This window comes from Dicentrarchus labrax, unplaced genomic scaffold (assembly GCF_905237075.1).
Source record: "Dicentrarchus labrax unplaced genomic scaffold, dlabrax2021, whole genome shotgun sequence".
In the NCBI taxonomy this organism is placed as follows: domain Eukaryota; kingdom Metazoa; phylum Chordata; class Actinopteri; family Moronidae; genus Dicentrarchus; species Dicentrarchus labrax.
The window spans coordinates 25,250,659-25,275,651 of NW_026136714.1; the positions used below are offsets into that span (position 1 = coordinate 25,250,659).

The 24,993-nt window shown below is 40.8% G+C and overlaps 2 protein-coding genes across 3 annotated transcripts in view; both read right to left on the minus strand.

The window, feature by feature from the left end:
- The window catches only part of ogfod2 (2-oxoglutarate and iron-dependent oxygenase domain containing 2), a 239,773-nt gene that overhangs the window by 191,452 nt on the left and 23,328 nt on the right, over positions 1-24,993 (minus strand). The window lies entirely within an intron of this gene.
- Positions 1-24,993, minus strand: part of zmat4a (zinc finger, matrin-type 4a) — a 146,192-nt gene that overhangs the window by 4,264 nt on the left and 116,935 nt on the right. The window contains exons 6-7 of one of the 2 annotated variants that reach the window (XM_051422098.1): positions 23,833-23,929; positions 23,321-23,496 (exon numbers count right to left, since the gene is read on the minus strand). In XM_051422098.1, coding sequence (XP_051278058.1) covers positions 23,421-23,496; positions 23,833-23,929 — 173 coding nt within the window. In that variant the 3' untranslated portion in view covers positions 23,321-23,420. Of the gene's footprint in view, positions 1-23,320; positions 23,497-23,832; positions 23,930-24,993 lie in introns of those variants that run through there. The other variant, XM_051422099.1, reaches the window with a different exon arrangement.

Genomic DNA, 24,993 nt, shown 5'->3' on the forward strand with positions numbered 1-24,993 from the left:
TCCTTCTCTGGTGTGACCCACAGGTAACACTCACAGGACACTTGCAGAACATTTTCTGCTGACCTTTAGAAAGCACAGAGCCATTCTGCAGTATATGAGTGGCTGCATAAATCAGCAAACTCTATTGTTCCATTTCTCGTGGAACATAAAATTAAATAACCCCTAAGGAGAAAAAGACGTTCCCCTGCTAGTTTCAAGACTATAATTGAGTAAAAAACTTAAGTGACTCTTAGAGGTGATTAGTTTTGGTGGTGTTATTCAGTGCAGTGATCAATAATTCTCAGAAGAAAAATACCTGGAGCTGTTAAAATGGATTGAAAAATCAGAATAATAATTACAATATCAGCAATATTACTGCATAATCAACAAAGTAGAAATGTAGAGGTCAGCAGCAGGTTTTGCCTGCTATACACTGTAATGCCAAACTCAATTTTGTAAGTTAAAAACATTCTTGATTACATTTTTTGTTTTCACAGTACAAAAAAATAAATAAATACAAACTCAAGTCAGTGTCATTTAAAATGACTAAACTAATTGATAGAAACAGCTGAATATAGAGAGGAAAGGAGGGAGAGAGGGGGGAACGACACGCCCTGATCGCTCTACCTGAGCTCCAGAACGCCCTAAGGATTTTTTAACTTACAGAATTAAGAGTTAGCTTTACTTAAAATTCTTGTTCCTATCTGCTTTATGAGGCTGTTGTTCCACATGTTCAACAAAACCCTCTTCTTCTCTTCTGACACCCGGTGCAAAAAGGTTGCCACCTCATCCTAGTTGCTGTGTGACTGAATAGGTGAGTGGAAACCTTTCATGTGTCGGCCCAGCAGCCCGGACCAACAGATGACCTCATCTTGTCAGTTCATCATGGCACAATCGCTGTCCTCATCTCTGCTCAGCCAGCAGAACTCAATCGCTCAACCCACTGAGGAGTGTGTCAGGACAAGCCAATGGCTGTCTATCTCATAGACAGTATAAACAGTATCACCAGAGCGCCTGTGGTTTAATAGCACAGACGGAAATAAATGGAGAGGAAACCTGCAGAGTGCCCCAGTGGGGATACATGGTGACAGTGTAACCGGGGGTGGAAACACGACAGATTGACAGTTAGCATTGTTTTTGTTGCTTTATTTTTACTGTGCATAATCAATGCACTTTCCTCTGTCAGTGAAGTGGGAATTGCATGTTGTCTTCAGGTGAACTAAGCAGAGTAATCACAGGCTGCTCTGTAAAAGGAACATCCCGCTGTGTGTGTCCCACGAGGGCAACACAACAAACTGTCACGCTTCTTTCACCAGAGGGTTTAATGCGGCAGAACGCACCAATGCAGCACGGTATGCAATCTGACATACACCTATACAAACAAAATGATTTGATTTACTGAACTGATCCCCTTTTATCGACTACTTTCTCACCCACACCTCTCAACACCAACATTCAGGCAGTTGTTACAAAAATGTCGGGGTTCCAACCAAAGCATACAAATCCTTCATAAGGCTCTAGTATCATCGAGCACAGGGGCATATAAAAAGTGTAATAAATATGGCTTTCAATCCAATTTTACTGACAGTATTCTGCATATCTCCCTGCTTTAAATGCAGATGTAGGTAACCCAGAGAAATTAAGTTAATAAAAATGTGATGAAAACGCCGCAATCCTCTTTTAATCTTCATCTCTGCTAAATGAAAATCTCACAGACTGTCAAACCATCAAAGGAAACAAAAAGCAGGTGCTATGTGTCTCAGCTCAGTGATAAGACGGTGATGCACTGAGGAGCATGATGCTGCTCCTCCTGACGAAGCTGTCAGGTTATACCGCTTTCTACAGTGTTTCCATCAGCCTTACCCCTCTCTTAATTATAGCTGACAGGTGTGAATGGATGCCCCTTCAACCTCCAAACCCTGAGCCTAACGTAGTTTTCCCCTTTCCCCATTTTCTGAGTGGATTCTGATTTTGTATGTATAAGGAATCTTAAATAATTGATAGATGTGTTGTGTTAAGGGTGTTACATACTCGCCGTTCTCAACCTGTAGCGCGACAATGTGACGTCAAAATGACGTAGATCTCGCTGGCGCACCAGGATTTAGACCAGGTCGTGCCAGGTCGTGCACCACTCTTTTTTTCCAGCTGAGCGCGCCAAAGCAGAGACAGGAAGATGGACGAGTTCGAGGGCAAGCTTTCCGAGCAAGTGCGCCTCTACAGGCATATGATTCTTTGGTGTATAAGATTACCTTTGTACTTAACTGTTTACATTGGAAGCGTGGCTGCTAAGTTATGCACTGCTAGTTCTAATAATAATAGGTAATGTCTAGGACTACTGGATATGTGCATTTAAGCAATAACCTTTATAAGAAAATATGAGGTGTGTAAAATACCTGATGTGTTGTATTCAGGTCATAATTTAAAGAGACAATGTGTTTATTTCATAAAAGAGAGTGTTTATGTTATCATTTAAAAGGTCCTATGTTAACTTGATGGTTAAAACATTAAATAATCATAATTCATGGTTAAAAAAGCTAGAAGTTAGTGTGTAGTAGTGAATGGTGTAAAGATGATAAAATACTCCATATGAGAAATGTTGTACAGTTAAAACTATTTCATTAATTTAATTACTATTGTGTTGCAGTAGTATTTTGAGAATTTTGATGTGATTTGATTTACCATGGTCATAGTGAACTGGGATTTCTTTGACTCAATGTAGTAATAGCCTTATTTTCATACAGACTAGGTTTTTGAGATTCTCTGGAGATACCCTTAGATTTGGATTTTGGATTCTCCTTGACGAAGGAGATGGCGAGCCAGTACTGAACCAGATCCCCTCCTTATTCCAAGGAGTTGGAACCACCTTTGTCCAGAGGAGGAGACCATCCCAGCCTTCATTCCTCATCATTTGAGTATACCTCAGTGTGGTAGGACTGTGACAACTTTACACCTTACCATATGACTTTTGACAGAACTAAATCTATACACTGGTTCTAAATGTATTTGAGTATTGTGTTAACTACACGTGGGTTACAGTAGCATAAAAGCTTGCGTGTAAACCTGCTATATATGTCTACTGGTAAGTCTGGGTTTATACTTGCGAGTTTGTACCTCCAGATTTGTTCGTGATAACTCTGTGCTTGGAAGCTTAAAGCTGCTTCAATCAATATTTTATATTACCAATAGGTCAAGTGACTGATGTGAAAGCAGCTGCCCAGTGATGTGAACCCACAGAGAATTCACCAAACCATAATTTCCCTCAACCCTACGGAGCTTTTTAGTGTCTTTCTGCTCAAGCATTTTCTTTAACATCCCACAAATTCACTGTGTGTTTTGATTCCCACTGTTTTTATCAACCGTGTTCCCCGCGGCAACTTTTCTAAGTACCAAACAGCAGACAGAAAAAGTTGACAACTATAGCTGGCCAATGTAGTGGAGCATTTAGCAGTTAAAGAACCAGATATTTCCCTCAAGAGTAGGTGGAGACCAAAAACAGAGCTATAAGAGAGTGAACATGACTGTTAATGAATGTTAATGTTGCTCATATATCTGCTGTAAATATGCAACTGTTAGCTTAAATGCCATATCAGCTTTATGAGATGATAATATGTCAATATCCGGGTCAGCAAACATACAAGAAATGCTAGCATTGCTAAACCTAAACCTTCTACAAGGAGTTTCAATTTAATACTGATGCCACAATATGACCTACATAAACAAACAAGACCATCAGAGAGAAGACTGGCTATTTAGTTACTCTCAATGCCTGATACTGGGTCAGATTGCCTTTTGAAAACAATGAAATGAGAAACAAAAACTGGGCCACCAAAGTCAACAAAAAATGACAGTTCCTTGTCACTGCTTTAACTTGTTAATAAAATGTCTATTATGAATCCCTTGTCTCACTCACGTCACCTATTGACAGCACTCTCTCTTCTAGAAACTCCTTTACAAAGCGCTACACAATGTTTCCACAAAGCAAACATGTCTTTGAGGGCACCAATGGATCATTTTTAAGGCTGAGCGAGTACTTACTGAAATGAGTATCCGGTACAGATATATTATTTAGAGTATGAGTATCATCGAAATAATCAACCCATATCAATTTAAGGGTGTATAGTGTACTAACTGATGTTTGGAAAATTAAGCTTAGCCAGAACTTGCAGGCATATAACCATATGTATAGAGCTTAAAAAACAAAAAACTAGATTTTAAGTACAAACTTCAACTTCAACACATACAACAATGGAGGTTTTAATAAGCAGGCTCTTATGACGCCAATATATAACAATATAAATCTAAAATCTCTCTGTCACCATCACACACAGATATGTTTTTCTCTCCACATTCATTATAATGTAAATGAAGAGTGCATTGGTGTGATATTAAAATGGACAGGTATTGGAAGACAACATCTCCAGAACAAAAAAAAAAAAAAAACGGAAACAACCTTAAGACCTCAGTGGGGGGAAAGGCTTAAAAAAAGCACATTCTGAGAATAACAGCAATAGATTACTTCCATTTTGTATTCTGCTTTAATTTGAGGTGCCTTCTGGTGTCATTCATATGCGTGAATGTACGCTCAACACTTACACTTTACATTGCTGTAAAACCTGCTTTAATTATACTGCATTCAGGATTAGGTGGAATATCCTCTTTTCATAATTCCCCAGATGAAACATACAGCAAAATGGTCTCATTCAAAGAGTGTATTTTCTCCTTCAAGGCAGCATTACATTACACCAATTCTTCTTCCATGAAACCACATTTAATTTGATATGATGCAGCTGGCACAGTTAAAACATAGTGAGCTTCAATATGAAGGTCTCAGGAGCTTTAGCACCTCATTACTTTAGTGAGCAATCTTACAGCCGGCAGCTGGATTACAAGCCACCTTCAAGACCTGTACTTAAATTCTTCTTGTTTGTGTGGTTAACATGGGCCTGGTAAACAGCAGGTCAGAGGTCTGATCCCTCAGCGGTCACCCTTCCCTGTTCACCTCTACTGTCCAGCAATAGAGGTAGTCACAACGTAGTCATAACTTTACACCTTCAGTGAGCCAGTGTAATTAACTTCATATTAACAAATACAGTTATTTGGAACACATGAGGGCCTATGTGTGATTTTATGCTTCATTCGCTTGAGACAGGAATTGCCCTTGGCAAGTGCTTGCTTGCAACAGAAACTGTTTTGGTGTTGACTTCAGCAGAATCTTTTTGCCGAGATGGACGTTTTCCAGAGACTTTTTGATGAGGTTCTTATTTATGACCATATTTATGTGTGAACCAGCTATCCTCACCTTAGTAAATGGAATGGTAAATGGATTGCTTGTATATAGTGTTTTTCTAGTCTTCCGACCACTCAAAGAGCATTCAGCCATTCACACACATTCATATGATGTTGGCACAGGCTGCCATGCAAGGTGCTAACTGCTCATCAGAAACTAATGTTCATTCTCTACTTCTAAGCCACTTCTAAAACACTTTTTGTGACAAATTTTCATGAATAATTATTAGTCATAATTAGAAGTGGCACAACAGAACAAAGTTTAGAATCCAAATGAACCACTGCACACTGGAATGGCCCTACTGTGATCTACTAGGAGTGAGCAACGTGTTGTGCACTGCAGCTTCTTCAGGTTCGCGCAGCAACATTTTGAAATTTGGATTTTTAGCTGTTGGCAGTGCATTGAGTTATAGAACAAAGTTTAATGTGAAACTAACCAACCTGTTACAACAGAGTTACCATTTACTTTTCACTGGAACTTCCAATCAAAACTAACATGTCACATACACACAGGTTTTAGTTGAGAACTGATTCCAAATTGTCCAATCCAAGGCATCCAGTGTTTAATAAAACAATTATCATTTTCTTAAGCTACTGGTGCTCAGCAAGAACGGGAGCGGTCTGTCAACTGACTTTTTCATGGCAACAGGAGTGCTTCGTCACAGCAAATGAACAGTTTAACTCAGAGAAGACTTTAAAGAGTGTGACCATATAGCCAGGTTACTCTCTGTATGTAGAGAAAACGTAATGCCAGTCAGTAAGCCAAAATCTGTCTTGGAGGCCGTGACAGGAAACTGTACAGACACATTTCACATGAGTGCTGCTCTTATTTATTAAATTCCTCTCCAGCACAGCATGGAGTCACACACTTTACTAATGAGCACTTTGAATAGATTAATCAGTCAAGTGAGAGTGTTGAGAAACACATCTTAAAGCCTTCTTGGGGCAAGAGGCAAGTCTAGATTCAGTTGCTGAACTTGTGGTGAGTATCTAAAATCCTCGCTGCTGTTTGCCTTCCTCTCCATCAAAATGTCAGCCCTCAAATGTGCATCCTCCCCAAACTGACAGCAGGACAGGCTTTTAAAGACGCTTGGGGATGATACATGGCCTCAAGCCCAGACTTCAAATCCGACTGCTCCACACACACACACGCGCACAGACAGATTGAAAGTCTAGAGTAAAATTTTTCAAAAGCACTGTATATCAAGGCTCCCAGCTTTCCTCTTAAGGCGAAGAAGGGTCTCATAAGTAATTCACCATGCAGTCAGTGTAGGTTACACAGCTGCACGACCTCCAACGGCCTTAAGAAACCACACCACCCAACTGCATCAACTCCTCGAACATGGCTACTCTGCAACTTATGTATTCCTGTGGCGTGTGACAAATTGTGTCAGCACATTACTCTAGTGAAGCATTTTTCATGCATAATTCATCCTCAAGCCCACAATCCACATGGACATTTTCAAATCCCTTTGAAGTTAATTCCCTCTTCGTGATAAACAGGCTCGCTCGCTCCGGCTGTGTTGCAGCTTATGATTGTCTGTGTCGTCTGTGTTGGAGGAAGTCACCTGTCCGAAACAATTTTACTGTACAACGCTGGAGTGCTGAAGAGATTTACATCTAATAATCCACCATGCAAAAAAAAGCAGAAAAAAGCTTCCGGAGTTGTACTCGTGTTTGTAAATTCAAGGAAAATTCAAGGATAGTTTAACACGTTTCACTCAACACACACGCACATACACACTATTCCTGATAGGGAATTACTGGGGGACATCTCAGAGGATGCCGAAGCTTCTTTCTGCAGCAAAAAGCTTGCAAAAGAAAAAGAAAAGAATATAAAAAGCCTTTCATATCTCACTGCCTTGAAGATGTATTGTAGAAAAGTCACCTACATGCACATTTACTTGATCTGCATCCAATGGCGTGTTTGAGGATTGTCTGGGAGGGGGTCAGATGGCCCACTAGTATTTCTCTAGAGGGTCACGGCTCAATCCAAGGGGGACAATAAACAATACTCTAAAAGTGCTATATTAAAATTATATTATATTATTCATTCTAGACATATTATATTAGACATGTAACTACTTTTGTTTTCTGTTAAACAAATTAAATTAGATTTTCTTTAGGAAGTTGGCTGATCTCATGCCACTCAGAAATAATTTAACCAGCTTACTGCAGCACATTATTGTGGTGCTTCAGTAGATTTTTTCACAGTTCTAATCATTATTATTATTTTTTTAAAGTATTATTTTTTTTGGCCTTTATGCCTCTATTTGATAGAGATAGCTGGAGAGAGACAGGAAAGGGGGGCAGAGAGAGAGGGGACGACATGCAGCAAAGGGCCACAGGTCGGACTGGAACCCGGGCCACTGCATATATGGGTTGCCAGCTCTACTGACTGAGCTAACCAGGCGCCCAGTTCCAACCATTATTTAGTCAAATTCTATTTAGTGGTGAATGCTATTTTTATTATGCTAAGTTTTTTACTTATGGTAACAATGACGAACTGCTGGTTTCTGATATTGCTGTGCTAACGTTAGAATTACAGACTGGACACGTTATGGTTCACTTCCTAATGTGTGAAGATCTGCATGAAGGTGACATAAGGAACATGATACATTATATTTAAGTTTTATTTCCCTAATGTCCCTCAGGTCCAGTTTATGTTGTGCTAAATGTGATATATAAATGAATGATATGAGTTCTTATATTACTTTTTGGCCAGGTCTCTCTTGTCATTGTCAAGAGACCTCCAGAGGTCTCCTGGTTAAGTAAAGATTTAAAGCCCCATTATGTAATTTCTCTACCTTAAAATAACTGCTTTAAAGTCATTTTGATGCTACACTGACTTAGTAATAGGGTAAATGGTGGCTCTGTTATTCCCACTCTGCTCTAAGCCTGTTTGCACTTGCACTGTGCAACTTTTGGTTTGGGGTCGGGACAAGTGCGTAATACTATACGGTGGTAAACATTTTCAGGTTTTGTGTCTGATGTCCTCCGGCTGCTCTGCCTCAACTCTCTGTGATGTGAGTTTCCTGATGGATATTTTGCAGTACATCATCGCTGCTGCTGATGTTAGCTATAGTTAGCTTAGCTGTACTGCCCCAGACTGGGTGCTCAGATCACCGGGGGAGTGTTGGTGTTTACACTGGCAGCACTGAAGCTTTGGGCCGCAGGAGGAGGAAGTTTTCAGGCCTGGAACAGGGGCGGCACTGGCGTTGTGCCAGAAACCGGGCTGAGCAGCTTTTATGCACATATAGCGGGACTGGCTGTCAGTCATTGGTGAGAGCTTTGTGACATAAAAAGCTGCAGACAGACGGCGAGCTGGCCTTCTTGCTGATGAAATGGTCGGTAATATCAGCTGGCGTGCTATGTCTTGTGTGTTGTTGCACTTCTGATGTTTGGCTGTGTTAGAAAAGTTGAGTCGACTCAAAAGTTTGGATCATAAGTAATGTAATTATAACAAATGTAAAGTGTACAGCTGTTCATATTTACCACAGTGGTATTGTAACTGGAGGTGCCAAATTGCAACAAATACCAGATCTTACATCTTTTGCTTTAAAAAAAGAGGGATTCCGACTGTTATTTACTATCTGCTAGCATTAGCTGTTAAAACTATTACAATTCATCCAAATTTCATGGCATCCATCCACTATTTTAAATACATTTCAAAGCCACAAATGTGAACATCATGGTTGTTCAGAAGTAGGGTCCCTTGACTTGAGTCATTAAGATTCATTTTCTGGGAACTATGAATGTCTGGACCAAATATTGTGCCAATTCATCTTGCAGACGTTGAGACTGGATAAGTGAAAACTGTGGCCTGCTGGTGGCAGTGGCGTAACTAGACTTTTATACAAGGGGTGGCCAGAGAGTGGTTAAGGCTTTATGAGGAGGACTATATACTAAGCCTAATAAAGGAAAATCCTGGGGCATCGCAGGTCAGATTCGAACCCAGGCCTGCAGCAACTCCGTACATGGGTCGCAAGCTGTATCGACTGAGCTAACCTGGCGCTGACACTGGTTAAACTCAGGAAAAAGAGCTTTACGATGGACGGAAAGTGGCTGGAGGAAATGGACCTAAGTTGTACTTTACGTTTCTGGCGCAGCAATTAAACAGGCGCACCGTCATTTATTCAGAAAATGAAAAACACCCGTGGGAAAAGTCGGTGTCTTGGCAAAACAAAGAGAAGGCTGCACGTCACGGACACTAGACGCAAGACTCAGCTCAAGGATCAAATAAAGACATGATATCTGGGTTGGGGTCTGTCTGTGCCTGATCTGTGCCTGATTTTGTTTTTTTAGCAAAAAAGTTGGAAATAGCTCCCTTCCTCTCCATTGTTATCTGTTTATTCTGCCTTCTCTGGTTGCGTTTAAAAATCTCGCTGTTTTCGACGTGAGGTGCAGTGACCTGTCAATCAACTGGGGTGGCACCCAGGGTGTCCAATCAGGTTCCAGGGGTGGCCAGCGCTACCCTGGCCACCCATCTAGCTCCGCCCCTTGCTGGTGGTGCTACATGGGAAGTCAGGGGATCACAAAAGTCTGTAGGATTCATCCTCTGGGAATCAAATTTCAACGTAATGCAATAGTTGTTGAGATATTTCAGTACGGACCACAGAGGTGGATTGACTGACAGTGCGTCCCAAAGAGCCATGGAGCTTGTTTAGCTATAAATGAGAAGCTTCCTAATGGAACCTATACTTTATGTATGCTTTGTGGCCTTCTTCTACAGGTACAGATACTTCCCCATGTTATAAAAAACAGAACAACGTATGCCATTACTCTCTGGTGAATGACAGGGTTGGCATCTCATCTAGCATCATTATAATCAGGCCCCAGGAGGAATATTAGCAGAAGAAGAAAGAGGGAGAAAGAAGAAGAAGAAGAAGAGAAGAAGAAAGCAGGTGAACAGGCACTTGCCCCACTTGGAGGTTGACAATTGCCTTTTCTGTAGCCAACTGGGTCCCCGAGTTATCTCTCTGTGCACTGAGGAATTAATCAGGGGCTTGATGATCGGGGAAATGAGGCTGAATAATAAAAAGCATTACAAGCTCTCTCTGTGGTGTGTTGCTTCCTTTGTCCTTTTTCCCACCCAACCCGTGATGATTGTCATGCCAGGGAGCCGCTCTTGTCATCAATACCCGCCTACCTCGCACACATAAAGTGGTTTGTAAAAACCCCTCCACTGAGCAGCTAATGGCTGCAAGGTGTAAAAATGGCCCGGCCCTTCCAAGAGCTCCCGCTGTGCATTGTTCTAAATCACAGAGCCATTACATGGGAGATGAGTGCTGAGAAAATATGGGCACTGAAAATTCCCCCTGCCTCAGCCCCGGCTGTTTTCTGCTTCAGCACACAATGCACTGTACATGCTCAATATTTAGCTTTCCAGCGCCCTCAGAACCACAAGTGCTCCAAGTCATTTCGCACAGCTCCTCGCTGATGGGATCATTTCAAAAACACTATCTCCTCAAGCTCCGTTTATTCTCTTTCCATTTCTGTGTTGGATAAAGTTGTTACCTGAAAATCATCATTCAGTAACTCACAGGAACAGGATAGTGTCACTTTTCTAGCCAAGAACTTGCAGTTGTCTGCATTAGGAGGCCATTAGGCTTGGCAGTGGAAGATTGATTTATCCTTACAAAAAATAAAGTAAAATAAACAAAACTGAAAAACCTGAACCAAATGGCAAATGTTCACTGTCAATTGTTTTCATAATTTATGTGTTTATTCTTTTTAAAAGTAAGATATTTTCATTGGTACCATACCCTTTCTCATCAACATGGCACATGGCTGAGAATGATCCCAATAGCATAATCACCAGCTCCTGGCACAGATGCAAAACCTAATAATCCTCCTGGTTGTTGTCTGTCCTCGCTGACTCATGAGGCAGAAATGTAAATATTACATTGTAAATATTAGATTGTGATAGCAGCTTGTTGGTGTTTATCACTGACAACGAGAGCTTGACATTTGAACACATTCAGCTCTAGATGACAAGTTGCTTTTGAACAGTGTGACAGACAGACGGGAGCTTCTTGTTGTTTGAATAAAAATGAAACTACTACCAAGCTACTAACAACGAACAAAGGCTGCAGTTTATGTCACCACTGTTTACACCATGCACCTGTTTTATGTGAGTGCGCTTACTGTTCCCATCACCTGAAAACACCATTAAGGCTTCTGACACCCCGGGCTAAGTCAGCTAACGTTAGCTGCACAAGCTAACTAGCTAACAGCATCTCTGTAAATCACCTCGGTACCGCCAGAGCCCGTCTACGGAGAGCCTGGCCACTCCCTGTTAAGTCCCATTGTACCGCATTTTGGTTGCAGTTCCACCAGAGTTCCACTGGGGGCGATCGCCCATGAGTGCAAAATGAATGGGAGTCTATTGAGCTAGACGGCTAAATTTGTCTCTTTCACCTGATTGTCGTTGTGAAATCTCAGATTTGATTGTAGTTTTTGCAAGTTCAACATGTGTTATAGGTCGAGAGTTGAATGAGCCAGTACTTATGTCCTTTCGATTTCTTACAGGTTGGTTGTTGTTGCCCATAACACGTAGTTCTGCTAATGAACGCTGATTGGTCAGTGAAGGACTGATTACGACCAGAGACCCCGCTTGATGGCATTGTGGCATCCGAAGCGGGAATATGAATATTTCGGCGTGGTGTTTAAAACAGCAAAACAAAAACTCTTTCTAGCACGTGTATTGACAGGGAGAGCCTGACCTGTGTCAGCTGTGTCGTCGATGCCTCGAGAGAAAAGGAAGTTCTAAATTATATCCTGAGAAAAGTGGATTTTGAGGGTATAGCTCCATAGACCTCCATTCATTCTGCACTCATCCTGTGAGCGCCCTCATATGGAACCAGAGTGGAACTGCAACAGTTCAGAAGCCGGAAGTTTACCGAGAGTGGAAGTTCTCCCCTTATTAGACATTCTCTGGTACCGCTGTCATCAAACTGACCTCCGCCTGTCTCAGAGGCTGCTGAGCCCCATTCTGTTGCACGCTAACGTGACATTAGTCTGAGGGAAAACCAGACAATATTCTCTCCATACAATATGAATTAGTTTCACCCAAATCACCGATAACGTTGAGCTCTTGTACAAGTGTAAAGTTGGGTTTCTGTACAATAATCATTTACCCCCGGCCCCCAGAAACACTACACTCTGGTAGCTAGCCACGCTGTTACTTGATAGCTAACTAATGAATCTCCGCTCTGTGTAGCTAAAAGTTAAAGATTGATTGACAGGTGAATGGCATGATATGATTGGTTGAAATTGGTTAGTACATGCTTATTTAAACTTGTGTCACAATTTGTGTTATGGGAAAACAAAATTATTTGATTTTGATATAAAAATACAAAGAAATTTTGTTTTTGTACAAATGTTTTGGCTTACATTGTTAAATATGGTAGACTATAACTGAGGATTACAATCTTAAAGGGTTTAAATTACTTTTTTCATTTCACCTGGACTTTAAACAAGTGAACAGCAGGATATGGATTTTGGGTTACTCAAAACCACAACAGATCAATCAAGTTTGTCCTCTAAAATGAGCCTGAGGAAAGAAACTGGACTTTCAAATGGCACAGTATATTGGTTGATTGATGCCCCAATGGCCATTTTGTTTTCATGTCTAAATAAGCAACAGTCAATTTCCCAGCAGAGACTGCAGCTCCACCACTGCTGTACCAACATTTGCATACTGTACAGATAACAAATGCTGCCAGCTGAATCTCGCTTCCTTTTGAACAGAGTAAATATGTTGTCTGAATTGCAATGAGGGGAACTGTCAAGGCTTATTAGAGAGTGTGCTTTCACACTTTGAAGATGTTATCATTTGTATGCGCATGTTTTACTTGTTTGAAACAGGTTGAATGGAAGGGAAGAATCATGCTGGTGGTTGATGGTGATTTGTGGCAGGCAGGACGGAGCCTCAAGGGGCTGATTGCTCCCCAGGTTAGCCTCTCACATCGACTGCCATGCCTGGGAGAACACTAAGGGAAGACTGTGGATAGACCTGTCAATGACAGCCAGAGTAATTCTTGCTGCCATTTATCGTCAGTGGGGGGGAAATCAATGAGAAATAGCAGGAAGTCTTGAGACTTTTGTAATTATGAAGTTTACATTAACAGCACTGGTTGGTATTTTGGAAACTGAGAAAAGTAAACATTAGATTGGGATAGCAGGGTGTTGTTGATTATCAATGACAATGAGAGTTTGACATTTCAGTGTATTCAACATCAGGCAGATGACAAATTGCCTGCAGCTACAGCGTGACAGACAGAAGAGAGCTTCTTATTGTTAGACCGAAGACATAAAAATAAACTTTCTTTGAAAAACTTGTTCCATGGAAAGAATTACTGTTTATTTTTAGAAGTAAACACTAACTTTAGCTGTTGAGTAACTCTTTTTGTATTCATCATTAGTGAGGACCAGTGTGCAACTGGGTGAGTCATAAGTCAGTTCCATTGGTTGTTTGGCATTTATAGTGGAAAGGATACCAGTGCTTAATGTTTCGAATTCATGATTCTATTCAAAACAGACATATACAGACATTTGTTAAAAAACAATTTAATGATGATAAAGATTATTATTATTGAATTCATGGGTAGATGTGCTCAATGGACCCAGGGAATGAATATGAAGAGCAGGGTTTTTGAAGAGATTGTTGGCTTGGTCAAGAGCTTGCTGTCTGCTTACTCTTCATCTGTATGTTATCATTATTTTTGTTAAGTTATTTTTATCAAGCATGTTACTGTAAACTTGTATTTGTTTAGTAAAAGTACATCCAGACTTGAGTGTTTGATCCATTTGGCTCGCTCCCAACTCTTTTAAATAAATTATATTTAAAACAAATCACTATTAATTCAGTAATTATACCCTACAATCATATTTTCAGTAATTTTATCTACATTATGGTCAGGTAATTCCAGTGAGTCAAGTCAAGTCTAAAAGACAAATATCAGATTCACTCTTAGAAAACATTTATAGTTTGTGTGTAATTGTAGAATTTAAAGTCTTCTTTGTGTCATTATAATTTTCATAAATATTATCAAAGTAAGGTCAATCGGGGAGAGTTCCTTTGGAAAAGGATTTCAGGTTTTCTGGAATTGTAATCAGAAGTTTCCATCTGAGGGAAATTTATATATAAATAAAGATCTTGATTGCTATTTCGCAAATGTTTTTTAGTCTTTGAACTGTACTAGCAGTTTTGAAATTCTATCTTATGTCTATGTGATAATAATTTGTAGCATTGATTAAATAGCTCTGCCGGAAATCTAAAGTGAAACTTACACTAATTGTGTTTTATAAGTGCATTCATGCCCAACACTAACTGTATTCGCCAAAATCAAACTTTTGATTTTATTCTGTTTGCGCTATGTATTTCCACCCATGCAGTTCTTGATTTACAATGCAATTGCTTTACCATTGTGTTCAATGTGGTCACTATATGTCTGTGACCACCTCTAAGGACGGTTGGGCTGATCAGATCACAATTCCGTCCTGAATGCGTCTAGGGTGCATTTACACTGGTACTTTCATGTGGTCAAGCACTATCCAATTGCCTATCACCCATAACAGATTAATGCAAGGTGTTGAGTGAATGAATGTGTTGAGCTCTCATTGAAAAACTTACATTGATTCAGGCTTCTTGTAGAGTATATAAGCTGTGTTTTTACACCCTGACAAAGGCCTTGCGCTGAAAGGCATTGATGAAATGAAGATTCCTCCAGATAAATCAATTTGGTGTAAAGGTTTTCCAAGCACCCCTAATGATTAATTTGATACATTTTCTGTAAATCAACTTATTTGTCTTTGCATAGATGGCCATGTGTGTTCTTGTTTAACTAAGCTGTGGCAAGCTAACTAAGCTCCCTTTATGGAGCGAGGAATCTGCTATCCTGAAAAACAGTAAGGGTTGTCTTGAGAAGCGAGCTGCAACTAAAGTGAAAATAATAATGTAAATTGGGCACAGCGAATGAGCAAATGCAGAAGAATAATTGTGAGGAAATGTCATGCAGCTGAACTGAACTGGAGAATCCATATGCCTGCCTTTGTGCTGCCACAGGCATATTTCTAAAAGGGGCATGTGTGACGTGTAAGTGCTAAAGTGGACAGATGACAGCGTAGGCACTTGTTCTGTTTGTAGCCATAGAGAAGACACATGGCACTACAGGGGAGACACAGGTAGGAATGCATCCAGGCACTGGCATTACAATATCACATTCTGTTTCATGTCTTTGGGCTGAGCATGCAGCAAACTACCGGGTAAAACAGAATAAAAACTGCTGCTCCTGTCAGAGTGTAACCAGCTGGATTTAGCCTGACTGAATACAATACATATTACAGTATGTTCCCCTGGCGTAGCAGAGGACACAGCATCAGTCAGAGTACAGCACCCTACACATAATCATGTCATCTCCCCAGTCACACCACCATATTGAGTTAAAGTGACACCATGCAGTGAAAATTTACTGAAATGTCTCAACAACCATTTGATGGATTGACATGTCATTTGGTATACAAATTCATGGTGCCCAGTGGATGAACCCTAATGAGTTTAGCAAATTCCTGACTTTTAGGTAGAACATGGCGTAGGATACAAAGACAACAAACTGCAGTTTTAAAGGTCCAATGTGTAACATTCAGGAGGATCTATTGGCAGAAATGAAATATACTATTCATAGGTATGTTTTCACTAGTGGATAATCACCTAGAACAGACAAACACTGGCTCTAGTTAGGGACTTTAGCATTTTTTGCTGCCAAGACCTTCTGGGTAAAACTCGTGCTGCAGAATATAGACCCCTTCACGTTTCACGTCACAGGAAAATTTGAGGTTCGCACTGTGGATGTTGGGGTCAGAAAGGTCATTCTTTCCCGTTGAACTGTGTGTTGTCCCGTTGAAACCAGAGAGTTTATCGTCAAGGATGCCTACTATGAAAAAAAATAAAAGTACTATGTACGTGTTGCTACGTATGCCTGTTCTAACCGTGTGTTATGTGTCTTAATGACATGTCCGAGTATTTATTTATTTATTTATTTCTCTGACCTCATCACACGATTTCCACGCATGTCTGCGATAACTGGTAAAATGACAGACACAAGTTTAGTTTAGCAGTAGTTACCCTGGAGGAAAGGTGATGGATGCAGGGTACAAGTGATTAGTAGTCGTGACAGCGAAAGGACACCTTTCTCACACGAAAGAATGATGGATTAACGAGGATAACTAACGAATGATGGATTAACTGGCTCTGTCTGAAATGAAAAGCAGACTGGTATTGTGTGGAGGCTACACTTGTTATTGACGCAGAGCAGAGAAGAGGTAAGCTGCGACTGGGCTAGGTTATGCTATGTTATGTTGAACTGAGAGCGCAGTGCAATGAAGTTTAATAGTAGGTGTATATGGAATGTATTAGTGCAACAGGGTTTTCTATGGAAATAAACCCATCAAGTCAAGGAAATCAGTCTACAGTGCATCCGTCTCCAATGATAAATACTTACTCTGCCATGCAGGTTCAATTTGCACTATGGATGTAGCCTTCCCGCTTGTTGATCACAACCCAGGCTTGGTACATAGAGGTGTTTTTCCCTTGGCGCTGGCTCGGTAAAACCTCCGCTTTTAACACACAAAAGTCATCGCCTATATCGCTATATAAAACCGTCTGGACATGCCCACAGACTACGTAATTATAAGCGTCTAGCGATTTGTAGGCTCTTAGTTTTTCGCGTGTGTAAACACTCGGCTTGTCCACCAGATAGCTGTATATGGCGGGCCAGTGAATATCTGGCCACTGGCTAACGTTGTCTACCCATTCTGTTAGGAGCTCGGGGTCAGGCAGACAATCTCCATTAGCTCAAACAAGTTTATTATGGTACTGTTCCCGGTTCTGTGGTGACAAAGACCTTGACACAATATGCCGGTCTATTAGCCACGCCATTTTTCTGACCCCATGCTGAGCGCGCACCCAACCTAGGTGTTCGATGTTTACAAACATGGAAGGGGTCTATATGTTCTTCATGGAAGCAATAGACATAAATTGACTATTTTGACAGTAACTGTTTGGGTCACAGTGTGTATCAAACCAAGGCAGTCGCACACCAAAATGTATGTCATGCACCAACCAGTTTAGGACAAATTCAAGTACCATTACACCCCCAGTTACCAAATGATCTACATGAAAAAATACATGGCTACAGATCGATTATAAGATTGCCTACTGAAAAATTCAGGACCAGAAAATGGATTTATTTGTGGTTTAGCTTTTACAATCATTGATTTCACACCACAAACAAACTGCACCAAGAACACTAGAGAATGAGGGGCTTAGTTGTTCGGTCCGTACCAGGGTTTGATCACCAGCTTTCACAGCAGCCCAAACAAATCGTACCAATCACGCAAATGCACCAGAGGTTGTTTTGGATGAACCAAACAGGTGAGATGTGACAGCATCAGCAAGTATAGCATCACAGAGCGGCTAGCATGGTTGTAGACTTTCTTTAGCATGTGATATTGGAAGTGCTGGAAGATCACAACAGGATAAAGTAGACATTTCAACCTTGATTTAAACATGGTCTCATGAATGGATTAGATACAGCATTAATTTATAGTGTGCACATCAGTCAGAGTGGCTAATGGCTATTAGACAGAGGCAAAATATCTCAAGATTAATTATCTATGATTTACCATTTCCTGACATTTTTTTTTCCAAATGAGTGGTTCACTGTCAGAATATGGCAACTTCAAAATCTCAAATCTGGATGGAAATAAATGCTTCAGGTTGGCAGGGTCGATGCATTCAACTTAGAAAAAATCATTTTCACTGTTGTGTATCTGACGATAAACAGTCAAGTTTTTAACAGTTTTTAAGTGCCCAAAGGTCAGGAAATACCACAGAAACAACACATTTACAGCCAAATTGCTTTTCCACAACAGCAGTCTTAGATGAATGGATGTCAGACTTGCAAGGGTAAGAGTACTGAATGGTTATCTTCAGGTATTGACTACAACCAAAATAGTTATGCTGCATATGATTTAGGCAATAAACCTCAACTGCTGCTGCTTCTTTCGCAAATAGGGCATATGTGGCTAATCAGTTTCCGCAGCCAATTAACAGTGTTGGATCTAAAGCTTATGCACATGTGTCTGTGTTCATGCATGTAGGATGAATACACACACGTAGTGTCTCTTGATGGATGGCTATCCTGGGAAGAGGTGATGGCACAATAATTACACTGTCAGCTGGAGTTGACCTATCGATAGCAGCAGAGTCTGAATACGCTGCAGGGTTACTCGTATTAAGAAGCAGTTTGTCTTGTCTAAAGTGATACCTTAAACAAGAAAACATAATTTAAACTGATTAAAATTGAAGAGAAATGCTGAAATGAATTCACATGAAGCAGGGAGACGATTAACAGATTGGAATTGGAATCACTGCTGTGATGAAGACTTTAATGGGGCACACACTCTGTACCAGGACTACCCATTAATTTTTTTTTTTACTAAGTTTTACTGTGCAATGGATGTTGTTAACACAGTGACAATCAGGAGGTGAGAGACCTGTGAGAGGTGTTGATGTATGATATGGGAGAACCTGTGGCTGTACTGGTTAATTAATCTAGTTGTAAGGTCATTCCAATTTCTGTTACATTGTGTGCCAGCGGTAGGGGGTTCATTCAGGTATTTGGATGAATTTCTTTTGAATTTGTGAAGGTTGCAATTTTCAAGGATAAGCTGGGTGTTCAGTTGCTCTTCAACTAAAGATCCCCTCCAGAAATTAAGTTACAGGTAAAAATAGTCTTTTTTCCGCAAAAGAAGTATAATTTCTGAATATGCAAAGTTTTTCTGCTGAACACAAGATGTCTCCTACTTCACTGTAAAGTCCACTCTCAGTGGATGTGCACTAGTGGCTTCATCTTTCTACATCACACTGTACAAGTTGCATACTGGACCAGGACTGACTTTCAAACTATTTGTGATGTCACAAATTATGCTGGTAAGCCCCGCCCCTTAAAAATCACATGTTCAATGAGCACAGAGAAACTTTCCACTTTCAGCAGATGAACATGAAAACATCCTTCTAGAGTCAAACATCACACTGTAGGGACAAGACGAAACACTGATTTCTGACTGGAGGGGGCTTGATAAGTTGAAAACTTATCAAACAACATTGCACAACTAAAGATGCCATTACCCACAGAATACTGGGGCTTTCTGTTCACTGCCAGCGTCAGGTTGGCACTGATCTCAGAGACTTTTGTTCTCATCTGTTGGCTTATCTGCATGTACTGCATTATGTGTGCTTAGTTGTTAGCTGCTTGTGAAATATGAGTAAACATTCAATCTTAAATCTGTTAATAAACACTATCTAATAAACACCCATAATAGCACAGCATGTAACATTTAGCTTTCAATTCTGAATGTGTTAGTCAAATGAGTAATACAGCCAACACTGCAAAGATCAGCACTTGAAAACAACAGCATACAGTAGATCCAGAAATTGATTGGTCAGTGGTTGCCATCCAATGTTTACTTTGTCTGGGCAATGGAGTGAGACAGAGGCTTGTAGAGAGAGCTCCAGCAGTTCCCCCCATCCACACATCAAATGGGTTCCTTCTCTTTCTCCTTAGTTTACACTGACCAGTCACACCAGCGTAGCCTCTCTTGGCTTCTCTGCTGCACTCAGCACCAAGCTCCTCCTCGACTAGGGACCACATAAAGCTGCTTGGCTATTTTTATCTTAGCAAGACAGGCTTACTGTGACACTCCAACAGAGTCAAAAAAGAAAGAAGCTACTTTAGGTTTTCTCTAACTCAGGTTTGGAGACTGAGGAGACGAGAGCACGACAACATTAAGCCAAATCAAACTAGTAAATCTTTAGACAAAGTCCATTAGGTAAGAGTTTCCTGCTTTGGATGCCAGCAGCAAATCAGAGGGTTTAAGCATCAGGGTTGTTGTACTCATGTAGCTGGCTCATTAGATGGGTATCGATCACACTTCTCATTAGTACACTTGTCATGAGCGGGTAATTTGTTCCCCTCCTGAGTCAAAATTGAATTTCCTCTTCGCCTTCCGACCCTTAGTTCATCTTTAGCCATACAGCCAAGCAGCTTAGGGCTTTGTTTCCTGTTTGGTAGTACATCAATGTGACCCTCTTCATATCGACATAGTGACATAATCAAGACCTACACACACACACACACACACACACACACACACGCTGACCGTAGCTGGCCAGGTGAACCATGGAAAAAGGTATTAATAACAGCAGATATCAACATCTGTAAAGATGTGAGGATAATTACGACTGTTCTATACTGCAACTGTGATGATTTTCTACAGCTTAATACTTTATAGCTTTACTTAATAAATAAGCACAAACTTATCTTGTTTTTTTGTGAAAATATTGCTTTAAGATTATGTCCCGTGTTCTTTCCCCAAACCAATTACTTTAAATCTGCATTATTGACAAGTTTTGGCCACTTCTGGGGTCATTGCGACAAGCTGCAAACACAACATGGACATATTACAGGATAAAGTCATTAAGGCAAATGTGGTAGCAGAAAATTGCCTAATTACACATCCAACAGAAAACACTTGCATTCATGTCGAGTTGTATGTCCTCACCCAGCAACAAATTAAAGTTCAACACAGTCAAAGCACACTGGGGATTTTTTTGTGCAGTCTGTGCTGTAAATGGTCACAAATTATTATAAGAGGACATACATTATTAACTTTGTGCAAACATGTTTTAATTTGCCTTATCAACTCTTACTTAAAATGTACAACGGCCAATCAGAATGACGTTCTGCTGTACAGCTGGATATAGGTGTCACTGGGGAATTTGCTCAGGCTCATGGAATGTTTGCTAATAGCTGGATAGATTGAGAAATCACAGAAACAGCTGGAACTTTAAATAACAGCAACAACAGGTGCTGTGAGGATGGAGGGTCACTACTGGCTGATAATGCTACCTGTAACCTGCTATAATGCTCAAGCAACAGCTGAAACACGGGCCAGGACTGATATAATGGACTACTAAAAGCATGCTTTAGAAGCATTTAGAAAACATGCTAAGGAAAAATATCACGTTGAAGCCAGTGTGACAGCTGATTGGTACGTTACCACTGTGTTTGGACGCAAGCACATAGCTTGAAGCCTGGCAAGCTGGATTCTCGTGTGATCTTGTGATTTTGTGATCTCATGAGTCCAGCTGCCTTGCAAGGTTAGCCGTTGTGTGCTGTAAAACCAAATGATCTGAAAGATGCAAAGATGTTCTGTAGAACTGAGAGGAAGTGGAGAGTCGGGTGATAATTATCTGTGCCTTCATCACTCCGTTTGTTGCTGTCTTTAAACTGCAAAAAGTCAATACATTGGTGTTTTCTTCAACAAAACCATTGTTGGCCAAGTATACATCAGATCAGCCGGGAGACAGACAGGCTGTTAATTGGCAGTTGACTAAATGGGGATGATGGTTGGAGTGAATAATTCTTCCACCTCCGTTTGCTTGTTAGGACATTATTAAAGTGTAACTAGACCCTTCAGTTCTGTTAGCTCCCTCCCTCTCAACAAATTTAAGAAATGCATCAGAGACCTGCAAAGGACAGTGACTTAAGGGGGCGTGGCTTCAACACAGACCGGAGTGACTGACAGACTGAACACAGCAGCGCAACAGGAACAGCGAGCTGTTAGTTGGAGCTAACCAGCAATGAGAAGCTGCTGTCAGACCCTCTGTGTCTGCGCTGAAAACACAGAGAGCCCGCTGGAGCTTTTACAGTCACTAGAAGCACAGTCTCGGCCATTTGTAAAAGTTGTGTGGTTCTGTAATTTAGTTTACAACTCAAAAAACACTTTAGGGTAGAGTACCTCTTTAATCGTGTGTTGGTGCCTGATAAAGTCATTCCTTTTGCTGTTTGAATATTACACTAATTTAAAACACATCAGCCATATAAGGGAGAGTTTTCCAATTTGTTCCTTTTAGGCTTCGATAGACTGTAAATTCCACTGTGTAATTATTTTTCCAGTCCTGTACTGATAAAGGACAGCAGACATAGGAAGTATTATCCTCAGCCCCTCTTTCTTTATCCTTTCCGTGTAAACTGACATTAAGCAAATGACCTAAATAGACCACAGGCACCGTTAAAGGCTATGCGGATGAAATCAGGCTGGTTGGTGTGGAGGTGGGGCGTTGCGTGTGGTCTGAATTCCCTGCGAAAGCTCTGCCCTGCTCCGGGTGGGGTGTGTGTGTGTGTGTGTGTGTGTGTGTGACAAGTATGACGGGATCTGCATGGAAACCCAGTGGCTCGACAAGGCAGTGCAGGCATCCGTGACTAAAGCACGGGGCTGCTAAACGGCATGTCACGTCTCCTGATGTCAGCATCCCTGTGGATGTGTGCAGCCAGAAACTGGCCAACAGGGGGGAATTAATTCCAGGACATGCACCATGTGAGCCCCATCAATTCACACCTACTGCCCAGGGCCCACACAAAACCCCACTGTCAGTTTGTAGTCCTCTTGTTCCGACTGAAACTGCTTTGGGTCAAGTAATATTTGCAAAGGAGACGTCAAGAAAATAAAATTAAAAAAAATATATAAAGCACGAATTGGACTGCAGTTTGAGTTGAGAAGGAAAACAAAGTCGAGGCAAAACACTTTACATGTTCCATGTTTGAAGGACACCCAAAAACAGAGAGGATGTGGTGATTCTCTAACTGCACATCCATACATTGATGCTGGAATTGTCGATGCAGTTTCTTTTCATTTTTTTTTTTTTTCAGTAGGTTTTGTCATTCATCTATCTATTCATTTTAGCTTTCTTTTTACTTTCACTTTTTGATTGTTGTTGATTTTGAAATGAAAACAGAACACATTTTTAATGATGTGTTTTGTGATTTTAACACAGAGCACTGAACACAAGGTACCCACATACAATGTAAAAGCCAGTTTAGCACCAGTCCCATTTATTTGGGAAAACTTGTAGATTTGCTTAACAGTGCATGAATTTTCAAAAGCTTCAACTCAGTATTCATTTGAAATACCTGTTGTGACCAGCAGGGAATTGGCTGTGTGCAGCTTTTTTAAATGAGCTTTTGTTTTATAGCTTGTTCCTCGACAGTAGTCTGCTGGAGAGCAAGTTACAGCCGGCTGCGTGTTTGTTATGACTGTACTGAACTTGTTGATTCCCAGCATGAGATTGGCTCCTGCAGGCACCGCAGACACCAGTTAGCTACACTGTAAAAGCAGGAAAAGGCTCAATTAGAGAGTTTTCCTTAAAATTGTAGACTGAAGTTAAATGGGAAAAAAATAACCAGGATGCCCTCAGCAAAATGAGCCTGAAAGTTCTGTCTCAGCAATGCAGCTCTCTACAATACTATTCCTCATGCAGTGTGTAATGAACTGCATCTGAAGTGCAAAGGCCTCTTTAAGAAGCACAGGATTTCAAGGACGCAGATGAGCCCAAAGAAAACATCATATTCTGTGAAGTGTAGCATTTAGCCTGGCAGCATTAATAGTTAAAAAGGGAAATAGGCTCCGTTGCTGCAGTGAACAGGAGCGTGAGCCACTCACTTGTTTTGGTGCTTTGAGCCCTGCAGATGTGCGTGGTACTGTGCCACCGAGTTCAGTGTGACGCTGCAGACTTCACAGGTATAGCTTCGTTTCAGACCTGGAATCAAACAGAAACACATATTACATGAGCAAATTTGGGACATGATTACACCTCAAAAACAATGTCCGCAGTGAGGAATGTAAATAAAAAAACATCTGACATTTACTGATCATTATACAGTTGTAGGGTTTTCACTCAGCATGCAATCAGAACAGAATCCATCAAACAGAGACAGCCCTCCTGCAGAAACATTTCCTCCACACAGATATATTTCAGTCTCACTGTAGGTGAGTATTCCTCTGTGTTTTCAAGATTGCCATAGCTGATAGAAGCTGGAGTGAAATAAATCAATTAGAACCAGATAGACAATGAAATGTCACGCATTTCAAATCCCAGGGAAAGAAATTTCACAGCTGAATCTGAAAGTTACTTGGGACACACGTATGCCTCAGTTCTTTTCTAGATAGAGAAATTGAAGGGTGGCAGGATGATTTGCTAAGAATGGCTGATGGTCCTCCAATCTAACCTCAAGCTCCCCCTTAAGCCTCTGTTTAGATCAGCATCAGCCCCATGTGATTCCAAGAAATGCTGTTTTCAGTCTGAACATCCAGTAATCTCTCTTTTAAGACCCAGCTCAAGTTAAATAGACATCAGCTGTGTCAAAGTAGTGCCAGAGTTCTTGGATGTGATTCAAAACTAGCGTTTTCTATACATTGTTTGACTTGATCTGAAAATGAATTTTCTGTTTTCCTATCTTTTCCCCAAAATTGCTCTGATAAATCAAAAAAACTGACAATGAAGTTGCAGATTGCAACCATTTGTATACAGCTCATCCTTCCAAACGTGTAAGAGAAACTAGGTGTAGGAAACATGGTGGTTCAACATGGCGGACTCTATGGAAGGTGACCTGTGGCATCTGTATATTCAAAACGCTCATTCTAAGGTTACGAAAACACAATTATTTCCAGGTGATTACTGTACTAAAGTAAAATAAAATGCATTCTGGTGGGAACATGAATGCCTGTATGACATTTCATGGCAATCCATCCATTAGCTGTTGAGATATTTAGTGTGAACCTCATGATGGCGCTAGAGGAAAAGTTGGGGTCATGGGGCCATCC